This window comes from Heptranchias perlo, chromosome 12 (genome assembly GCF_035084215.1).
Source record: "Heptranchias perlo isolate sHepPer1 chromosome 12, sHepPer1.hap1, whole genome shotgun sequence".
NCBI classification, from domain to species: domain Eukaryota; kingdom Metazoa; phylum Chordata; class Chondrichthyes; order Hexanchiformes; family Hexanchidae; genus Heptranchias; species Heptranchias perlo.
Genome location: NC_090336.1, coordinates 30628706 through 30651330, shown reverse-complemented (window position 1 = coordinate 30651330; position 22625 = coordinate 30628706). Strand labels below are relative to the sequence as shown.

General features: G+C 40.9%; 1 protein-coding gene across 12 annotated transcripts in view; it reads right to left on the bottom strand.

Moving 5' to 3' along the window:
- Positions 1-22625, bottom strand: part of plekha7b (pleckstrin homology domain containing, family A member 7b) — a 426620-nt gene that overhangs the window by 125764 nt on the left and 278231 nt on the right. For 11 of the 12 annotated variants that reach the window (XM_067993877.1, XM_067993879.1, XM_067993880.1 and 8 more), the window contains 2 exons: positions 14583-14694; positions 6349-6453 (listed from right to left, as the gene is read on the bottom strand). In XM_067993877.1, coding sequence (XP_067849978.1) covers positions 6349-6453; positions 14583-14694 — 217 coding nt within the window. Of the gene's footprint in view, positions 1-6348; positions 6454-14582; positions 14695-15171; positions 15246-22625 lie in introns of those variants that run through there. The other variant, XM_067993889.1, reaches the window with a different exon arrangement.

The window sequence follows — 22625 nt, the reverse complement described above, 5'->3', positions numbered from 1 at the left end:
TATAGTTGAGATACTGGATGGGCTAAAAATTGATAAAGGAGAGGTACTAGAAATGCTAGCTGTACTTAAAGTAGATAAGTCACTTGTTCCAGATGGGATGCATCCTAGGTTACGGAGGGAAGGGTGGAAATTGCGGAGGTACTGGCCATAATCTTCCAAACATCCGTAGATACAGGGGTGGTGCCAGAGGACTGGAGAATTGCAAATGTTGCACCCTTGTTCAAAAAAGGGTGTAAGGGTAAACCCAGCAACTATAGGCCAGTCAGTTTAACTTCAGTGGTGGGGAAACTTTTAGAAACGATAATCCGGGACAGAATGACCAGTCACTAGGATGAATGTGAATTGATTAGGGAAAGCCAGCACAGATTTGTTAAATGCAAATCGTGTTTAACTAACCTGATAGAATTTTTTGATGAGGTAACAGAGAGGGTAGATGAGGGCAACGCAATTGATGTGGTGTACGTGGATTTTCAAAAGGTGTTTGATAAAGTGCCGCACAGTTGGCTTATCATCAAGATTGCGGCCCATGGAATAAAAAGGGGGCAGTAGCAACATGGATACAGAATTGACTAAGTGACAGAAAACAGAGTAGTGGCGAACAGTTGTTTTTAAGACTGGAAGGAGGTGTACAGTGGTGTTCCCCAGGGGTCAGTGCTGAAACAACTGCTTTTCTTGATAGATATTAATGACTTGGACTTGGGTGTACAGGGCACAATTTCAAAACTTGGAAGGGTAGTAAACAGTGAGTAGGATAGTGATAGACTTCAAGATGATATAGACAGGCTGGTGGCATGGGTGGACACGTGGCAGGTGATATTTAATGCAGAAAATTGTGAAGTATTACATTTCGGTAGGAAGAACAAGGAGAGACAATATAAACTAGAGGGCACAACTAAAAGGGGTACAGGAACAGAGAGATCAGGGAGTATATGTGCACAAATCGTTGAAGGTGGCAGGGCAGGTTGAGAAAGCAGTTAAAAAAGCATACGGGATCCTGGGCTTTATAAATAGAGGCATAGAGTACAAAAGTATGGAAGTCATGACGAACCTTTATAAAACACTGGTTCGACGACAACTGAAGTATTGTGTCCAGTTCTGGGCACCGCACTTTAGGAAAGATGTGAAGGCCTTAGAAAGGTTGTAGAAGAGATTTACTAGAATGATTCCAGGGATGAGGGGCTTTAGTTACATGGATAGGCTGGTGAAGCTGGGGTTCTTCTCCTTGGAACAGAGAAGGTTGCAAGAAGATTTGATGGAGGTATGAAAATCATGAAGGGTCTTGGCGGAAGGGTCATAGATTTAAGGTGATTGGTGAAAGAACCAAAGGTGACACGAGGAAAAACTTTTCTTTTTTACGCAGTGAGCGGTAAGGATCTGGAATGCACTGCCTGAGGGGGTGGTGGAGGCAGATTCAATCTTGGCCTTCAAAAGATAAGTAATTGAAAGGAAAAAATTTGGTGGGCTTCGGGGATAGGGCGGGGGAGTGGGACGAGCTGGAATGCTCTTGCACAGAACCGGCGCAGACTCGATGGGCCGAATGGCCTCCTTCCATGCTGTAACCTTCCTATGATTCTATGATTTCAAGCATCAACCAGTATTATTCACAGGGCAATACACTTAGGCTATAAACACTTGGGCATATTTAATCCTCAATTTCCTGCACATAGCGAAGGAAATTGAGGCTCTGGAGAAAGCGCAGATGAGTGATACCAAATTCACACCTAGCCTTAGGACTCTTGAATATCAGGATAGGCTCAAAGAATTAGTGATATTACTTTAGATGAATGCAGACTTACAGGGTATATGATGGAGGCTTTTAAAATTATACGGGATGAGAGTCAGTCCCGTTGGATAGGTTATTTGAGATGAATAAAGATGGTAGAACTAAAGATCATGCATATTAAATCTACAAAGTTAGGTTACATACCAGAAAGTCAACCCCCCACCTTCTACCCCACATCCCTCTCTCCCCGCCCCACCACTGAAAGTTATCGTGCTTTGCAAGACTATCAAAACATTACATAGAATTATATAGCTTTTACAGCACAGAAACAGGCCGTTCGGCCAGCGTTTATGCTCCACAAGAACCTCCTCCCACCACTCTTCATCTAACCCTGTCAACATATCCTTCCATTCCTTCCTCTCTCATGTGCTTATCTAGTTTCCCCTTAAATACATCTATGCTATTCACCTCAACTATTACTTGTGGTAGCGAGTTCCATATTCTTACCACTCTTTGGGTAAAGGTGGTACTCCTGAATTCCCCATTGAATTTCTTAGTGACTATCCTATATTTATGGCCCCTAGATTTGGTCTCCCCCACAAGTGGAAACATCTTCTCTACGCGTGGAATTATAGAAAGGTTACAGTACGGAAGGAGGTCATTCGGCCCATCGAGTCTGCGCCGGCTCTGTGCAAGAGCAATCCAGCGAGTTCCACTCCCCCGCAGCCCTGCAAATATTTTCCTTTCAAGAACTTATCCAGTTCCCTTTCTAAGACCATGATTGAATCTGCCTCCACCAGCCCCTCGGGCAGTGCATTCCAGATCCTAACCACTCGCTGTGTAAGAAAGTTTTTCCTCATGTCACCTTTCGTTCTTTTGCCAATCACCTTAAATCTATGTCCTCTGGTCCTTGACCCTTCCGCCAGTGGGAACAATTTCTCTCCTACTCTGTCGAGACCCTTCATGATTGAGAATCTATCAAATCTCCACGCAACAGTCTCTGTTCCAAGGAGAACAGTCCCAGCTTCTCCAGTCTATCCAGTCTAACTACGTAACTAAAGCCCCTCATCCCTGGAATCATTCTAGTAAATCTCTTCTGAAACCTTTCTAAGGTCTTCACATCTTTCCTTATGTGCGGTGCCCAGAACTGGACACAATACTCCAGTTGTGGCCGAACCAGTGTTTTATAAAGGTTCAACATGACTTCCATATTTTTGCATTCTATGCCTCTATTTATAAAGCCCAGGATCCCATAAGCTTTTTTAAAACCACTTTCTCAACCTGCCCTGCCACGATTTGTGCACATATACCCACCCCGATCTCTCTGTTCCTGTACCCCTTTTAGAGTTGTGCCCTCTAGTTTATATTGCCTCTCCTCGTTCTTTCTACCGAAATGTATCACTTCGCATTTTTCTGCATGAAATTTCATCTGCCACGTGTCCGCCCATGCCACCACCCTGTCTATATCCTCTTGAAGTCTATCACTATCCTACTCACTGTTTACTACCCTTCCAAGTTTTGTGTTATCTGCAAGTTTTGAAATTGTGCCCTGTACACCCAAGTCCAAGTCATTAATATCTATCAAGAAAAGCAGTTGTTTCAGCACTGACCCCTGGGGAACACCACTGTACATCTCTCTCCAGTCCGATAAACAACCATCCACCACTATTCTGTTTCCTGCCCCTTAGCCAATTCTGTATCCATGTTGCTACTGCCCCCTTTATTCCATGGGCCACAATCTTGATAAGCCTACCGTGCGGCACTTTATCAAACACCTTTTGAAAATCCATATACACCACATCAACTGCCTTGCCCTCATCGACCCTCTCTGTTACCTCATCAAAAAACTATCAGGTTAGTTAAACACAATGCGCCTTTAACAAATCTGTGCTGGCTTTCCCTAATGAATCCACCCTCATCCAAGTGACTGTTAATTCTGTCCCAGATTATCGTTTCTAAAAGTTTCCCCAACACTGAGGTTAAACTGACTGGCCTATAGTAGCTGGGTTCACCCTTACACCCTTTTTTGAACAAGGGTGTAACATTTGCAATTCTCCAGTCCTCTGGGACCACCCCCGTATCCATGGATGTTTGGAAGATTATGGCCAGTACCTCCGCAATTTCCATCCTTACTTCCCTCAGCAAACTGGGATGCATTCCACACGGACTGGGTGACTTATCTTGTCCACCTTATCAAACCCCAACATAATTTTAAAGCCCTCGATGAGGTCACCCCTCAACCTTCTGTTTTCTAGAGAAAATGGTCCCAGCCTGTTCTGGCTTTCCTGATAAGCATATCCTCTCAGTTCTGGTATCTTTCTAGTGAATTTTCTTTGTGCCTTCTGCAGTGCCTCTATATCCTTTTTATGATATGGAGACCAGAACTGTGCACCAAGTGTGGTCTAACCAAGGTAGTGTGGCCTAATCATGTGATGGATATGGATTAATTAAAGTGTTCTTTAAAGGGAATTTGGCACATTCCTGAATGAAGAGGACATTTCCAGTAATAGAAAGTAATGTGCTATTGCAGTCTCCTGGAGTTTTGCTTGACCGCCTTAGGGAGTTGGAAAGGAATTTGCCAGAGATTTTACTAAGTTGGCCACAGGATTTTTCTTCTCTGGCTTTTTGCCTCTCCCAGGAGATTGCATGGTTAAAGTGTGTGTAAATTGTGTATGTGGATGTGCCGTATCTAATGAAGCAGGCTTGATGATTCTCATGATTTGGTCCTTACCTTTTTGCATGTGACACATACTATAATTAATTGTGCTCTACTGACTCCCTTTTGAACTAAAAGGAATACCATGAGCGCAATTTTCAAATGGAGCCGGGAAGGGGGCGGGGGGATTAAATTGAGGTTGGGAAACCCATTAGTACGGGTTTCCCGGACGTCCTTACGATTTTGACATAAGGATGTCTATTTTTTTGTCAGTTTCCCGGCCGACTGACCAGCTGATTGACAGGCTAGTTTCAGTCGGACGGGAGACCAGCCAGGGAGAGGACGGCTGCAGGTAAGTCTTTGTTTGCATGGATCAGGGGTGGCGGGGGTCCCGAGTCCTGGGGGATGGGATCAGGGGTCGGTCACGGGGGGGATGGGATCCGGGGGCGGGGGCTGGGCCTGGGGTCAGGGCAGGTAGTCTTGTTGGGCCTGTGGGGGGAAGCACTCCAGCTCCTCCGGGCCCACAAGCTGTGCCTTTCTCGGCACTTACCTGCAGTCTCTGGCCTTCTCGCCTCCTTTCACAAGGCTTAAAACAGAAGGCCTGGGAATCCCGGCCCCCCCGGGGTTGAAATGGGGAATTAGTTAAAAATGGAGGCCTGAAGCCTCCTTGAAAGTTTTCAAGGTCCGACCCACTTCCTGGGAGCGGGTTGGCCGCCTGCCCCTCGTCCCGCCCCCGTGAAAACCGGAAACGGGCGGGCTGGAGGCGGGTCTGAAATGGTGGAAATTTTCAATGCCCTCCCACCCCCAACTCACCCGTTTTTTGACTTTTAAAATCGAGGCCCATGTGTATGTGCAAAGCTCCTGCCATTATGCTAACTTTTCTTTGCAGAGGCCAACTCAATAAAGACGGAATCTCACCTGCTGATTGATCATATCTTGATGAAAACTTGAATGCTTTCACCATAGCCAAGAATAAGCATCAGTCACTTGATTTTACCAGTTAGACCAGGGGCATCCAACCCATGGTCCTTAGTCAGAACACCAAGATATGTTAGTATTAGCAATTGGAAGTGTGCAAATTAATGGATTTAAACTTTGTACTTGTTCCCCAAGGCTCTATGTTATATACTAATTCAGCCTACAAGAAAAAAAGGGTGCACAACGCGATCTTAAATCATCCCAGTAGAACAGACACCAACAAAGGACCCATCCTAGCCAGTGCAAAACCATGAAAACTTTTGTTCAACTGTCCAAAGGCATGCACAGTAATCTTCTCATCCGAGCTGCTTACTCAATGATTCTGATGAATTTACCATGGAGCACAATAAATAAAAGTGAACTTCAACGTTTTACTGATGCAGACAAGAAGAAAGAGGCAATAGCTTCAGTACTTGGCAAGGCACTTGACTTGATCCCAGCTCAATGAACATCCTACTGCACAGATGCTGGTCTCTAAATGCCCTTCACTACTGTGGCCATAGTGCACAATGCTGCAATATATCTTAAATAGTTAACCTAGTTAGTCAGAATATCTTAAATACCTGGTTACTCATTATCAAGTCCCGTCCAAGAAGCCACCCTGATATGCTTGATTCAGAAGATGGAGTTAAAAGAAGGTGGTGTACATAAGAGAAGTACTCCCTCCCCCAAGGCATTCTGAAAAAAGGGTGGTTTAAAAAACTCATATTGGTAAGAGATTTCCTCGTCTTTGTTTCCTTTCCCATTGAGACCTATTACTTTGAATTTTAAAATTCACTAACAGGCCACTATAAACACGTCTGTGCCTGTACATTGCACAGATACTCAAACATGTGTTTCTTTGCAGTGAAAGGAGAAAGGGAAAAAAATTCCAACACATTGGATCTAGGTTTTCTTACTAACTTCATCACTGTTTATGTCTGTCACTTTGCATTCTGTGTCATTTGTTGATGAAGAATCAAACATAATGATAGAATGCAGGGTGCTGTACCTGTTTGTAAAGCCATCCTCTCACCACTACCGGTGCATTTGGGTTCCTCTTGATCGACTGCTCCCTCTTTCCAAAGTTATGGACTTTGGCGCTTGGTTTTGAAACCTGATTAGAAATAAATATATAAATAAATATTTAAGTGAAAAAAAAATTCTCTTGGTTAGTAGGTCAATCTTTTAATTAAAATGTTAAGCATTGTATTCACAACCCTCGATTAAGAAAAAGGTTGAGGCCCGTTGTGATTACCACAAATGGGTAATATACTACAGAAACCTATTACTAAATAAATAAAATTAAAGCTAAAATGTTGCTTTTAAAAAGTAAAACTCGCAACCCATCCCAAGCATAGTAACTTTAAATTACTTTATTCACAAAGTAATATTTATGGCTCAGTGATTAAAGGCAACGCGTGACACAACCACAAACTTCAGTTATTTTCTAGCCAGCTGATGTAACATCTGCAAACGTGCACCAATATCATGAAAAAAATCTCAAGCGTAATCAAGTGTTCTGTGACGTTTGTTTTTTTTTAAAAAAATACATTCTTGGGATGGGGCCATCACTGGCAAGATCTCCTGGAAGGCATGCTCATTTTGGGTGCCCTGTGTCAGCATCAGGACCCTCAGCATGCCTAGCCAGTGAGCAAAGCTCCGTCTACTGTGCCCCAACAATGTTCCTCAATCGCAACCTTAGAAGAGCACTCCCTGCACAGCATAAAATTTCCCATTTCTTACACCAGCCACTTTATGGTCCCTCTGAGGGAGACTGCAAATCTAGTGCTAAATTAGTGCCGTGGGTCCAAAGCAACTCACAACTGATTGAGACCACTCCAACTCATTTTGCATAGGACCCTTATTCCTTGAAACCAGGTTCTTCAAATATTAGCGTACAAGCATGTTCAACACATTTTTCTACGAAATTCCTGTCTGCTATTTTAACGGAGGCACGATATCGTTTACGATAAACAAGTTAGTGCCTCTGTTCAGATAACAATGGAATTTCATACAGATGTGTTAAGTGCTCATACACTAAATATCTGAAGAGCCAAATTTCAAGGCTGTAGAATCAACAAACTGGAGTTTCATTCCATCATTCCAGGCTGAATTTGAACCAGTGTGCCAAGCCACTGCACCACCCCGTTCTCAAACAAGTAAGAATTTTATGTTGTACAACTTCTTAATATTAATTGTCTTAATATTTTCTATACTTGGAACTGCTTCATATTTCAATTACTTTCAAGCCTGGTGTAGCAGGAATAATAGATACCATCCCACCTTTTATGTGGAAGGTGACTGCACCAATTGAAAACCAAGAGTAAAATGGGATATGCCTGCTCGAGCTAATCCTTGGGGCTGTTTCAATATCACCGTTAAGGAACTAATAAACAATTCATACAAACCTAACTACCTCAAACTGTGCAGAATATTTTAGTATGCAAGGCAATTGCAACTCCAGCACAGTCAACTTAATGCGTAGGTCCCTTTTTAAATATTTATTGCATTTTTGGAAGCCATATGGGGATTTCTGGGAAAGAACAAATATAAAATCTTACCAGGCTGGATACTAGCTGATATCGCTGAATCCACATGAACATGATATTAGTTTTTACAGATTTTAAAAACACAAATTGATCTTCCATGGCATTGCTCATGGATAAAAGATAACATTGTGTCGAAACACAGAAAATAGGAGCAGGAGTGGGCCAGTCGGCCCTTCGAGCCTACTCTACCATTCAATATGATCATGGCTGATCCTCTATCTCAATACCATATTCCCGCTCTCTCCCCATACCCCTTGATGCCTTCTGTATCTAGATATCTATCTAGCTCCTTCTTAAATATATTCAGTGACTTGGCCTCCACAGCCTTCTGTGGTCAAGAATTCCACAGGTTCACCACCCTCAGTGAAGAAATTTCTCCTCATCTCAGTCGTACATGTCCTACCCCATATCCGGAGACTGTGACCCCTCGTTCTGGACCCCCCAGCCAGGGGAAACATTCTCCCTGCATCCAGTCTGTCTCGCCCTACCAGAATTTTATACGTTTCAAAGAGATCCCCTCTCATTCTTCTAAACTCTAGTGAATATAGGCCTAGTCGACCCAATCTCTCCTCATACGACAGTCCTGCCATCCCAGGAGTCAGTCTGGTGAACCTTCATTGCACTCTCTCTATGGCAAGTATATCCTTTTTATGTAAGGAGACCAAAACGGCACACAATACTCCAGGTCTGATCTCCCCAAGGCCTTGTATAACTGTAGTAAGACATCCTTGCTCCTGTACTCAAATCCTCTTCTATCATTTATTTCTAATCCACCTCTATCTTTTTCACCCCATCTTCTTCTCTCCAACTTACTCTCACGACTCCACAGCTGTGTCCATTTCTTGACATCTTTTCATCCTTGCGGCCCATCTTTCTGAATTACTGGTCCCTCTTGCACTCAACCTGTTCCCATGCTCTCTGAAAGTTTATGTCTCTTGATTTAATCCCCTTTCTTGACATTGTTCCTGAATTGATTCGAGGTAAATTGGATTAATTGTATCTTTGAGTTTGTGGCCACTGTACAATGTACTACAAAATGTTAGCACTGTATAAACCACATCTGTCTAGTTGCATCTAGACATATGAAATGCATTTTGATTACGAAACATCATCCTTCAAATATAAAAACAAAATGGTCACTTCCCCATCACCTAACAACTGAACCTTGTGATGTGGTACTGAGTACACAAACCAGAAAGATGCCAAGCTTGGCTCCTGGTCTGCCCTAAGTTAACTGATCTCGGTCTGGTTGGTGGTGGACTGTTACTGTTGGTCTCAATGGTCTTCTCTTCAGCTCAAAGGGGAAAAACCAGTCTGGTTTCCAACTATCCAGTGGCCCCTGCTACCAGTTTGCATCTATGAACATTGAATGATGATGGGAATGAGCTCAGCCAAGAGTCAGCATCTACAGGAAAGGATGGTAGAAACTCAGGGGAGGTGAGAGGGGGCACCCAGCAACCAGGGAACTATATCCCAGTGTGAGTCAATGCCTGGTTTGATAGTGGGGGGGGGAGAGCACTTTTCACAGTACAATGTACATGTTTTACTTCTATAAATTAGAAAGTAGCTCAAGAACAAAACATGAACAATTTAATTTCACTTTCCTACATTACAATTTCAATTCAACTTTGAAAACAGCAACACCATCCATTTTTAGCCAATGTATTCATAAATGTGGAAAAATATTTTAAATATTAATGCTGTAATAACACCAGTTACAGGTGCACGACAAACTTGATCCTACATTTTAAAAAAATTAGCTGATCTCGCGCGGGGTTGGTAACAGGTCATCTAAGGTCTGTAGCACAGTTGTGATCTCTCGCTGCTGAGATAGAGTTGCGTTTAACCTTTGTCTGCCACTTTACACTGCTCAGATATTCCCTGTGAGAAAGTAATCTAAATAGGCAAATCCTAGAGTCAATTACAGGCTAACTGTTGAAGGAAATTTCAATAAATTGGCAACGGCTTGTAAACCCCTGACTACTATTCTTGGGCGAGGCTAGGTTAATAAAGGTTAGAAAATGACTGCTTTATTTTTCAGTCTTCATATTTTTGATATTTTGAAATACGAGTGACAATGCTATTGATGGTGCATGGGTTTCTCCCCTCGATGGCAGTTCTCATTATTTATGTTTCTTATGTGACACAAAAAGCTGATAGAAGAATCACATGCATTTTAATCCTTAAACTGCTTTGCATCAATGGACAGTGTCGAGCTTTTCATACAAGGAAAATGGAATAACACGATTCTTGGATGTGTGAGACACAAGTTCGCTCTCTCTTTATTGATGTATTTTTGCTGCACCGCTACACCTAATTAGATTTGATAGAGGTAGTCAAATTCATGAAAGATTTAGACGGAGTAGATAGAGAGAAACTGTTCCCATTGGCGGAAGGGTCAAGAACCAGAGAGCATAGATTTAAGTTGATTGGCGAAAGAACCAAAGGTGACATGAGGAAAAACTTTTTTGCTGCGAGGGATAGGATCTGGAATGCACTAGCCGAGGGGATGGTGGAGGCAGATTCAATCATGGCCTTCAAAAGGGAACCGGATAAGGATTTGAAAGGAAATAATTTGCAGGGCTAAGGGGATAGGGCAGAGGAATGGGACTAGCTGGATTCCTCTTGCATAGAGCCGGCACCCACTCAATGGGCCGAATGGCCTCCTTCCGTGCTGTAACCTTTCTATGATTCTATACTTGCAAGTACCACTGAACGCAATTACTTCAGTCATATTGTGGAATATTAGTAATGAACATGTGAACACATTCATTTGAAATTCCTCTGTCTGCCAGTTTAACAAAGGTATTATTGCGGGGTGATTTGTGTGTGTGCCTGGTAAACAGGGCATGCCCAGTGGCCCCCTAGAGAAGTTAGCATGGGACCCGATTGATTATCATGGTTAGCGCTCAACATAATGCAGCCGGAGAACTGCCAGCATGAAACCTACTCCCCATAGGCAGTTCACTGATTTAGAGGCAGGAAATCAGACAGACATTGTGGCCACTTGCCAAAGCCCTGCAGCAGCAACAGCTTAAAGGGGAGGTGTATTTAGCAACAGGAACAGAAAGAAGCAACACTGCAGAGCAGCAGGTAACATGACTGCAGAACCCACAGCACAAACGACACAAGATTTCAGAGCTGTTAAGGTGCAAAACCCACAAGTGACTGCCAGGAAAAAGTCTCCAAAAGCTCCATCCAGTGTTACCTGCCAGCAGCTGAGGATCTTTTTAACTATCGCTCCAAATGGTCACCTCGTGACTTGTACCACCCAAGATTGGTGGGCAAGAGCAGGAACTGGTGGTAATCAGGCAGGCAGAGACAAAAATGACTTTGGGATCTAAATGATGTCACTTGACCCTATTTGCATTTATGCATGCGGTTGCCGCCTGTTTCAGGTTGGAGCTTTGGCTGCCAGGATACAGGTCTGCCTGAAAATCAGAACTAACATCAATGCAGCAGTGAGTTAGTGCGACTAGCCACCACTCAATTTTGGTTCCACCCCATTTTTGAGTGCACTGAATCAATTTATTTTTACCTGGTTATCACCCTAAATAACATAGTTAAGACTTTCACTGTTAATATTGTACAGCACGATTTCAATACAAATGCTATTTTCACAAATATATCTCCATATTCCAGTTTCCATCCATAAAAAGCTCTGCACTGTAAACTGTGCAAAGGAGCTTTAAGGACTAAAAAATGTATATAACAGTACGACAGCAGATATAATAGTTCTGAATAAACAATAAATAAATAATGACAATGAAGGAAAGAACAAGTTTCCAACAGTGAAAAAATACTATACCATTAATTGCACAATATTCCATTTGTTCTATTGGAATATTTCTTCAGGTCATAGACATTGAAGTGATAATTCACTACAATTAAATTACTGCATTGAACTATCAATTCACCTGAGCAATAAAGCTACACTTATGGAGTACAGTCATTTTCTTTCTCAGGATATGGGCAATGTCAACAAGACCCCATTTATTGCCCACCTTCTTGGCAATTGTTTGTACAAGTGAGTGGCTTTCTAGGCCACTTCAGAGGGCATTAAAAGTCAACCACATAATGTGATAAACAATCATGGTGTCGGCAGGTTCCTTTCTCTGAAGGATATTAGTGAACCAGTTACTGACAATGATTTCATAATCATTTTTCTGGTGCTAGCCCACAAAGCACCAGATATAGTGAATTCAATTTCACAACTTGCGATGGTGGAATTTGAACTCTCAACTACTGGGTTGAAAATCAAGTACTATAATCTGTATACTACCATACCTGATAGTGACAAATATTTAGTCTAGGGCCACATGAGGGACTTTGGCAAAGAGGCATGCCCATCACGAGACTGCCTTCCTTTTCAGGATACTCAGTGACCTGAAGCCTTCCATCCCTGCTGCTTCCCCTTTCGCCACAAATCCACCTCCCAGCTTGGTCCTGAATCTCATACATGAGCTGGAGGAAGCCCTTTTCTTGCATGCCTAGGAGTTCTGAATCATGAAAAAAACTGTTTGGACACATGCCTCATGTGCCAGAAACTTAACCTGCACTGGAACTTGGCTGTCATTGAAGACCGACCATAATGCCCTTCATCTCTTCGTAGTGCAGTCCCAAAGGACTGTATCTAGGCTGAAGTTGACATCCAACAGGGCCCCCCCGAGTACTGATAAGAATCAACAGTTGGAATAGATGCCCATATATCCTCCAATCACTACCATCAAGATCCCCCCTTGGGCACTGAAAAGCCATAATAGTGCACTATCCCATTTTTCAAGTTGGTGGGTACAGCTCACTAGATAGTCTATTCATTCATGGTAGTATTTATTGATTAATAATCCCTGAAACGATTGCGCACAGTTAGTTCCTGAGGTTTACACTCCCTTCCGAAGGCTATGTAAATACTATGTTTAAGTAAAGATAAATTGTGAGATTAATCTCATCAAAAGGTTTTGGTTTATCGGACCCTGCTGAATTTTTAGCAATCCAAAAAAGTACTAGAGGTCTGCTGTTTGCAGGCCCTGGCTAAAGGAAGTGAATAACAAAGGGTGGAGAGGGGGTGAGGAAGAACAAGATATACAGACACGCAGGCAGGCAGAAAAATGAAGGTCAGTAATGAACGAGATCACGTGCGTGATAGAGAGAATGCGTTCGTGACAGAGAAACTATAGACTAAGATTTACAATGCTTTAAAAAGGCCCCACAGTTACCTATCTCCCTGCTGATTACAGTAATGATGTTCAGAATATAGAGAAAAATCAGAAGACCACAGAGTGCAACTCTTCATGGTTTTGCTCTCATCTATAGGGAGATTGGTTGGAAAGAATCTATAAACGTAGTAAACAGAGGCTGAGATTTTCTGAATACAGATAGATCTCAATGATAGTTGCTTTTCCTCAATGTTTTGAACTGTCAATACCAAAGATAAAAACAGCATAATTCATAGAGAATTCAAGTACGGTAATGAGGAAACGGCTATGATGTGTATTATTGTGAAATACCAAGCACAAGTTATAGTTCTTTTAAGAAGAGAATATATGAGCGCAGTTTTATGTCATTTGTACCCTCTAATTATCATGAGACACCCCATTTAAATTGCAACGCAGATTACATACAATTGCATTTCTGACCGAGGATCTTTCCCATTATCTGTGAAAGGTCCATATGGCTCAGCAAGTGGGAAACCACACTGATGAACTGTATAGGCCGTCTGAGCATTCAGCTTGCCTGCAGTGAGGCAAATGGCAGTTGGCTTTGCAAACCACAGCACTTAGGTGGTTTTAATGATTTCAGAGGCAGCAATGCTGCCTTATTTACTTCTTAAGCCAAGCCTAATAAGCAGCCTTTGATTTGGTGGGCTATCTCAGTCAGAAAAGTAGACATTTTGGGAGGTGATTAACACAGAAGCATTCCTTCTTAACCCCTGAAATAAATGTTGGTCATTAGAATACTATTGGGAAAACATTATAAAAGTTCTCCGATTAAAAGGTATCCTTTTCTTTTTAAAAATGTTTTATTTTCCTTTTCTCCACCAGCCCGCCCCCACCCCAACACGTAAAGGCACCGACACCTTGCTGTGCGAGAATCGAGATTTTCAACCTGCCTTCCCCCAACCATAGAAAATCTATGCGGGGAACCACAAGACCAGATTTCTGTCCGTCTATCACACTTCTGTATTTTCCTGCTTTTGTTCACTATTCGCACATCAGTGCTGTTGTTGCATACATCCACTAATAAATGTATATTGTGCAATGTACCACTGGTTTTTTTTTGGTTAGTTAATAATGTCTTTCAGGAGTTAGGAAATGGGGTTATTTAGTGTATAAACACTTGAGGTGGGTCCCTCACACAGAAAAAAATGAAAACCACTGGCCTAGACAAAGATTATCAGCAATTTGTTTGATCGCAGCAAGCGAGGTAACATAAAAACATAAACATAAGAAATAGAAGCAGGAGTAGACCATACTCCGCCTGCTCCACCATTCAATAAGATCACGGCTGATCCTGTTGTCGCCCAACATACGCACATGTGCACTTCCAACGGGGGTTATTGGACAGATACTATAATACTGTTCATTTACATATTTTAGTCCCAAAATAATTAAGGTTGCTGAAAATCACAGTGGGAGTAGACTTACAATTCGGTTTATACATCACAATATATGGAGAGAACAGCTCTTAACCTCACCTTTGAACCTGGAGCAGTGTCCACCGTGGATGTAGTTACTGCTGTGGAGGTCTCACTGACCATACTTTGCGGCCTTTGGTCTGTCTGTTGCTTGGACATGTGGATATTTGGTCTAAAAAGTAAGAAACATCACACTCAATTACTTCCAAGTTTTACATGCCGTTGAACAAAATATTTTTACGAGCCTGTACTGCTGAAATCAACAGAAGTAAATGGCACTCCACAGACTCAAGTTTGTGGAATGTGTGCAGAAAATATGGTCACCACTTACAATATCAAACCTTTTGCATCCGAATAAAATATTAAACACGTGAAGCTGATAGAAAAAACAGAGTAACAAAGCAGATCCTTCTGCAAAAACAAGACATTTATTTTGCATTAAAGCATCCCACAAGCGGCTCAGACACTTCAGCAAAGTCAGCATTAACCATCTGTTTCATGACGTACCTCAGAATTTTCCTCTCATTTTCACCTACACTCCAAGTTCACATACACTCTTTCCCCTCCCTGCAGTCTCACCATGTTGAAATCAAAGCTCGGTCTCCTACTCCATTTTATTCCAAGACCACAAAACTCTGGGATTACTTACCTCCTTTGGACTTATTTTAAATGCCAGTCTTGATTCTGCATACCCAGAAAAATGGAAGCCACTAAAATCGGAATTGGTCCAAAGCCTACAGTCAATCTTGAATTCATCATTAACTGCTACTGACCAACAATTGTGTGAGAAGGCTTATGTTAGCAAACTGGCCTTGCAGCAATAAAAACCAAGCCATAAAAGCAAGCAAAAAAACATCTTGAAGCCTAGTAAGCTTTCTGCTAACTAATCTATGAAGCTAGAGTGGTGTTGGAAGTCTGAAATGTTTCCTTGCAGGTTCGTGTCTATGATTCTCCAAATGCCAAGTCCCTGACCTCTCTGTTGTATCATCTTTGGGAGGTGCTGAGTGAAGCCAGGCGCTTTCCAACACAGTGAGGGAGTGAGTGGACTGCTGCCAGCTTGTCACAGAGAATACAAGAACATGAAAAAAGTCAAGGATAAGAAGAGGCCATTCAGCCCATTGAAGTTTATCCCTCTACTACTCAAACTCACCTATTTTAGTATCCAGCTGCATTTTGAACATCCCAAATGTTTGTCTCCAATACCATGCCTGATAGCTTATCCCAAACATTTATCACTCTGGATACTCAAAACCATTCTAAGAGTTCTTCCTAATATCTACTTTAATTTTTCTTCTAACCGATATGAAATTATGTCCTCTAGTCCTTCTTTCCTGGATTAATTTGAAGTAATATCTTGGTTTACATTATCTACATCAATTAATATTTTATACTTGCTGAGGCCCTGGAAGAGTTCATTTCCATACTGCTCTTGGATGGGGTTAAGAGAATAGTATGCAACATGGTGTGACCTTGGAGAGGAGACAGAGAATTAAAAATAACATTTTATTCAAAATAGTTTGGCATATCACTTCTGATAAGTTAAGTAAAGGCTAATCAGATAAAAAGTTAATTTGAACCGTTCTGAATTGGTACTTGTTCTGATACATACCACTTAGATGGTGTAATGTAAAGTAGCCAAACACTTGAATTAATGAAGCAAAATATGGCTTGTTTGGAGCTGTCTTTACTAGGAATGGGAGAATTGGTAGCTCAGAAGTTCCTAAAAATAAGTGTTACAACAACAACTTGCATTTATGTAGCAATGCTTTATAACATAGAAGAAATATTCCAAGGTGCTTTATGGAAGCATATTCAGGCATTAAATCCACAGAATCCAATTACCAGCCCAATCAAATCTATCAGTAGCAAATCTAATCAGTCTTTTTAATGTTCAAATTGAACAGCTATCAAAGGGCATTAAAAAACTACAGCACACAGAGAAAGTCTAAATGAACGCCCTATTGAGATTATGGACACATTTGTACTGGTGTCACCAACTCCCGACAAGATTCCTGCATAGTCAACCCCATTACCAATGTAAATCTACCAGCTGGTGTGGAGTCAGTTATTACAGAGACCCAGTTTTTCCTGGATCTCCATATCTTGTACAAGTACTCAGAGCACCCCTTACAAATGCAGTGAGCTGGATCAGGATATTAGCACGCTTACATTACAATATTATTGCGTGTCATGTTGCAAGCACACTGGACCAACTCAGAATCAGATCAGTTTTGCACATAGAGTTTAAAACATTCACCATGTGCAATATTCAGAAGTTCACACTGCTTCTATGCACATAATCATGTGTTTCATTTAGGTACTTGTCCTGGTTTATACAACTTATACTGTGTAATGTAATGTAGTTGTGAAAACAGGCTCCCATTGTTACTCGAACACTTGAATTAATGAAGCAAAATATGTTTTTGTTTGGAGCTGTCTTTACAACAAATGGGAGAACTGGTAGCTCACTTTGCTGCATAAATGCAGGAGAGCAGGATATGTAGTTATTCTCTTGAGACCCAGGCTCAGACAAAATATCAAGGTCAAAACACCTGACAAGCTGCGATTATAACATAGGAACACAAAGGTATATAGACTTAGAAAAGGTCAATACAGTCTAAAACTTTGCCAGCACCAAAATCTTTTAGTTTTCATAATTTGGCAAATTTGTTGGTAGAATATATTTTTCCCTAATTTTCTCCCCTCTTCATTTGACAGCAGTTAATTATGCTGGGACACAATTCCATGGTATCAACTGCCCTCATTACCACATCAAACTGCCCATTCTTCATACGTTTACCATCGAGTACTGGTATTTTATTTGGCTATATGAGTATCATAGCTGGAATTCTGACCAATTTTTTTCTTCCTAACCTAAAGACAATGAGAAAATCGGAGAATTCCCACTGCTTCAACTGTCAGCAGAGTCAGGAATTGAACCATTGACCTTTCTGTGTGGCACTGTGGCTATGGCCCACTACAATACCACAACACACCACTTTGTACCTTTAATCACTAAGTCATGAGGGAAACCATAGTATTTTTTCTCCATTTATACTGTCTTCTGCATACTGTTCTCCTTAATCTGGGAGGATGAGGCTGTAGGCATCTCCACAAATACTATCAGTGCCACTTTGTACTGTGATACTTGTACAAGGTGCAATCGGTGCCCAATGTCACCTCTTCCACTCTCCTCATTCCTCACATCAAAATGAATTAGGAACTTGACGGTCACAAGTTATTCACCTCAGTATTTGACAACCTACTAGCAAAAGCCAATAGAATATTGAATACATAATCAAAACAGAAGAATACACGAGAAAGTTGTGATCAAACCTGTACAGTACCCTGGTCAGACTACATCTTGAGTACTGCATATAGTTCTGGTTGCCAAGATATGGGGGGAGGGGAACATTCAAATGCTAGAGGCAGTGCAGAGACAAGCACAAAGTTGATCCCAAGTATCAAAGGTCTGCACTATGGGGAAAGACTGGAAAAACCTGGAAATTTCAGCCTGAAAGGGGGCATCTGAGATGTGATCTTATAGAATATAAATGATAGTTAAGGAGTTGTAAAGGGTAAATCCAGAACATTAGTTTGAAGTCAAATTGCAAGAGTTGTTCAAGGGAACATGGGCTTAAACTAGTAAAGCATATATTTTGGATGGATGTCAGGAAATTCACAAAGAGTTTTTAAGTTCCCATAAAATTTCTTCCTGCATCATTTTAAAGTAGGTGCTAACCAATTTAGAATAAGCATATGATAAAATAGCACACAAAGGAATTTTATGTGAATCCAGTAACCAGGATGCTATCAGATGAAATTAAACCTCTGGGAGTTTATTATTAGTAGGGAAAGAAATAAATGTGCCTACTCCCAACTTTGTCAGTCATTTTTATTTGTTTATACAAGTTTACGGAAAGCTTTAGAAGTAATTTACAAATTACTTTACAAATTTACAAATTTAGTAGTAATTTACAAATTTAGTAGTAATTTACAAATTACTACTTGTCCAGATATGGAAAATAAAGAGACACCATTTCTGCTGGCAGCAACTATGATTAGATCTTTATCAGATGCCCCACTGCTGTGGGAAATCAGTCTGCAATCCTCACTTCTCCACACACTCTGGAATGGTCACACAGTACTGGAGGAATGAAGAGAGTAACTGGCCACTTCTGGTGTCAGAGAAAGGGAGACTGTTTATATCCAGTGCAAAGGAAAGGAAGAGGATCATTGATTAAAGGATGCAAACTGACAGGATTTCAGTGAACAAGATTTGAGGCAAAGAACAAGCTCAGCTTCCATTCTTTCAGATGAGTCAATTCCATATCCAATTGTCCCTCCTCTCTGTCCTTTCTGACTTTGAAAAAGAAACTGCTCAAGGAGGTGACACACAGGACAATAATAATTCTTTATCATACTGCATGTCTATGTTAACATTGCTTATTGTTCTTCACTCACCCATACCAAGTATTCTTAAATATTGAGTTGGCTGGCTGGAATTTAGCAGATAAGAAGTAAAGAAGAGTTGGCATAAAAACTCAAGGTAATCTAAAATGGCATGTTGAAAACTTGGTTGGTTACAGTGTAGTCCCAAGTTTTTCTTCACTGTTCAGGTTCTTACTTGCAGAACCATTGTTTGTGGTTAATCACAAACCAGGAATAGAAGCACTCATAGAATCCCTGCACCTTATAAAGTCAGATATATAAAGTACATCCACTTTCCTTGGCTTTTCTCCATGTTGTTTGGTTGGATTTCAGTTCAGGGAATAAGATCGTTCTAATGGAACCTGGAGTTTCTGTATGAAGCATTTTCACCATAATACAAATGTCTCATTGAGGACAGGACAGGACGACAGACTTGTCTGTACTGTGGTCAGTTCCAGTCCTCCTCTACTCTGGCTATTATTAAATCAGTATTGTGTTGTAATAAAAGACAAGCTGAAATAATACAGACAGTTAGCTTCCTTCAAATTTATTTGGGTGAATTTTGTATTCAAGGTAAGGGATGTTGGCAGTGGGTAAATAGAAGCCTGCTCCATTTCAGGCACCTACTGTCAGCATCAAGCATTCTCAGATCAGATTCAACATTGTTGGGAAAAGTAGAGGGAGCTTTACTCTGCATTTAACCAACCCCTTAACCTTAGCCTCCGGGGGTACAACGGTGCGATATTTTCAATTTCCTGCACCAGCCATCTTTGTGCCTGTCTGAGTGAGCTTGTCGGTTAGTGACCAAATTAGGGATATAGTCTGTGCTGTGGGTCTGAGAAACTGGCCAAATTCAGTACGCATAGACCTTTAAAGAAAACAGAGAAGAAAATTTCATCACGTCCATGTGGATTGGATTTGAACCCACTTCCCAGTGGTCAGTGGGAAAGAGCTGTAATAACAACCTTGTGCACAAGCATCCTATCCATTCAATCTGCCAATGAAGCTACATCCATACAACACAAAGCATAGCACAGGTAAAAGCCATTCTGCTCATGTAGTCCATACCTTACACAGACCATGTTTAATATATTCAATCATGCATTCCACCTCATCCAAAATTCAGCATAAATGCTTCCTGCTCCTGAAAAGTAAATCAAGCAAGAACTCCAGAACCTCCAACCACCGTCACCATTTAACTCTTGACTTGCAGTTCAATACCATTATGTCCTATGGAAGAAACACTTGAAGCAGGAATCACTGCATGGGACAATAACTGCTTTAGGACTTAATGCGTAACTTGATGACACAATTATCTCAAAATATTTAAATTTTGAGCAGATAAATGCTTGTGGGTTGGGTTTATACATTCAGATAGAATAGATATCATCTGCTATAATGTGGTTTTCCCCAGTGCCAATCGCTGCATAGTTTTGAGACAATGTATGTTTCAGGAACATACATTACCCAGGAAAATTCCCCAACATGACAATATTGCCAGTTTCCAGGCGAACCAAGGGCAGATGAAATGACTGGCAATTAATTTTAAAAACTTATGCCAATAAATTACAGCAATATTCAGGATGATCCAAGTCAAGCTCACTGGGACCACTAGCATACATGTCTTGAAGCCAATTAATTTTTAGGTCAATTGGAAACCCATTTAAATATTAAATTATCTCAGTAAAAACCTGCTTAGACATGCTTCACTACATATCAAAACTTTCTGCTAGATTCGTATTTTCACTGGGTACAGGTCAACATGTCAAACAATGCTAGGAAAATGGCAACATCAGATTTCTACATGAAGTCAGACAGTTCTGAGAAATGCTGGTTATAAAATGTTACCAAGGATCAAAACTGATCATGAAAGATAAATGGTGCAGTTGTCAGCTTTGAATTTTCTGCTGTTGTGTATTGAGCCAACAGGCCAAAATAAAAACATGAATGTGACTGCAGAAGCTTTTTTCCATTCATATATTAGCAAATATTTTTATTATTCAACAAATTACGGTGATTTTTTTCCAGGCTCAGGTTTGTAAAATTTGAAGCTTTGAGCTTAATTTATGAAACAAAAAAACAATCCGAAGATAACATATGTATATATTTTTTTAAATACATCAAGAGATTGAAAAAAATTGCACTTGACTAAGCCATTTTACCACCTGTTTTGAAATGAGCAACCTGTTTTAGACCTAAGTGCAACACTCTGGTCAGCTGAAGAGACTCAAATGGTCAATTCTGACCAGCAAGAGTGCTCAAAACAGAGGCAGACCAGATATAGCTGATCGAGAGTACTGATACATATCAATACTGCTCTGTGTGTTATCTTTTATTGATTTAACAACAGCCATGAGCCACAGTGAAACACAAGTTGAAATAAAAGTCTTGAAATAGCAACTGACAATAACAAAGAAGACTTTCAAATAGTAACACAATCTGGTGCAGAGGAAAACAACCAACTGGCTCAGTGGCTCAATATGCCGTAAAGAGCCGAAAGGTTCAGAGTTAAAGCCCTGGTTGAGTTAGCTGATCTCAGCTGGGGTAATAAGAGGGAAGGTTGTTGGGGACACAGGCAATAGAATTAAAGTTAGTGTCCCCTGAGCTAATAATGGATAACAAACTATGCAGGCTTCAAGCTCCTGATTGCTTTCAACTGACCTCTATTGGAGAAACAGCAAATACAGGATCAGGCACAGTTGCTGCGCACCCCCACCTCTGGCTTGTAGTCAAATAAGCCGCTGATGCTCATGTCTTGACTCACATAGGAAGTCCCCAGGTAAAAGTATTAAAGATTTCCAGATGCCCGCAGAAGCACGAGTCACCACTTTTAGGAAAATAGGGAAGAAAATGAGAGAAATTTGGGAGGGGGGGGGTGGAAGTAACATCTGTTGGTTAGCTCCCAATTCATTAGCAAATGTTGACTGTTCCAGCTAATCAGCCACCTTCCACTAGATAAAGTGAGACAGAATTATGAAATACAATAAAGAAGCACAAAGACTGGTTTTAAAAAGTCTTCTGCAACCTGAGATTAAGTATCAGGAATAGTCTAGCTGCTACAAATATATGAACTTACTAAATTCCTTGTGGATGGAGTCAAACCTTGTCCGGAAGGCAGGTGATAGGTAGAGGGATAATCCTAATTTAGTTTTCATATAAAATGAGCATTGACAGTTTAACAACTATCAAAACACAAATACTATCACTACAGTACATAAGACATGAATTCAAGTGGGACTCGCTTATTCTATGGCTTTCTTTTTAAACCAATAAAAAGAATCTGATTACTAGATGTCTGTATATATACAATGAAAATGTCTCTCAAGCACTTAATTATTGCCTTGTGGGCAATTCATTTATAATTAAATGCAGGTTCCTGTTATAACTAAATTTTTAAGTGGTGAGAGAAAACAATGTAGGATTGCTTCGGATTTGGCTTGTGCAATACTGTAAAGGCCAGTAGTTGCAATACCAGGAAACATGGCACAACAACAGTTTACAACCAGAGATTACTGTAATGAATACATTTGATGTTGATAGTTGATAGCTGGGGGTGGTAGTTGGAAAAACTGGACTAGGCTACCAATGGGCAAGACACACAAATTGCTCAACCTATTGCAATCCCCAGGAATGGTGGTCAACAATGATTTAAATCGCTTCTTTAGTTCTGCA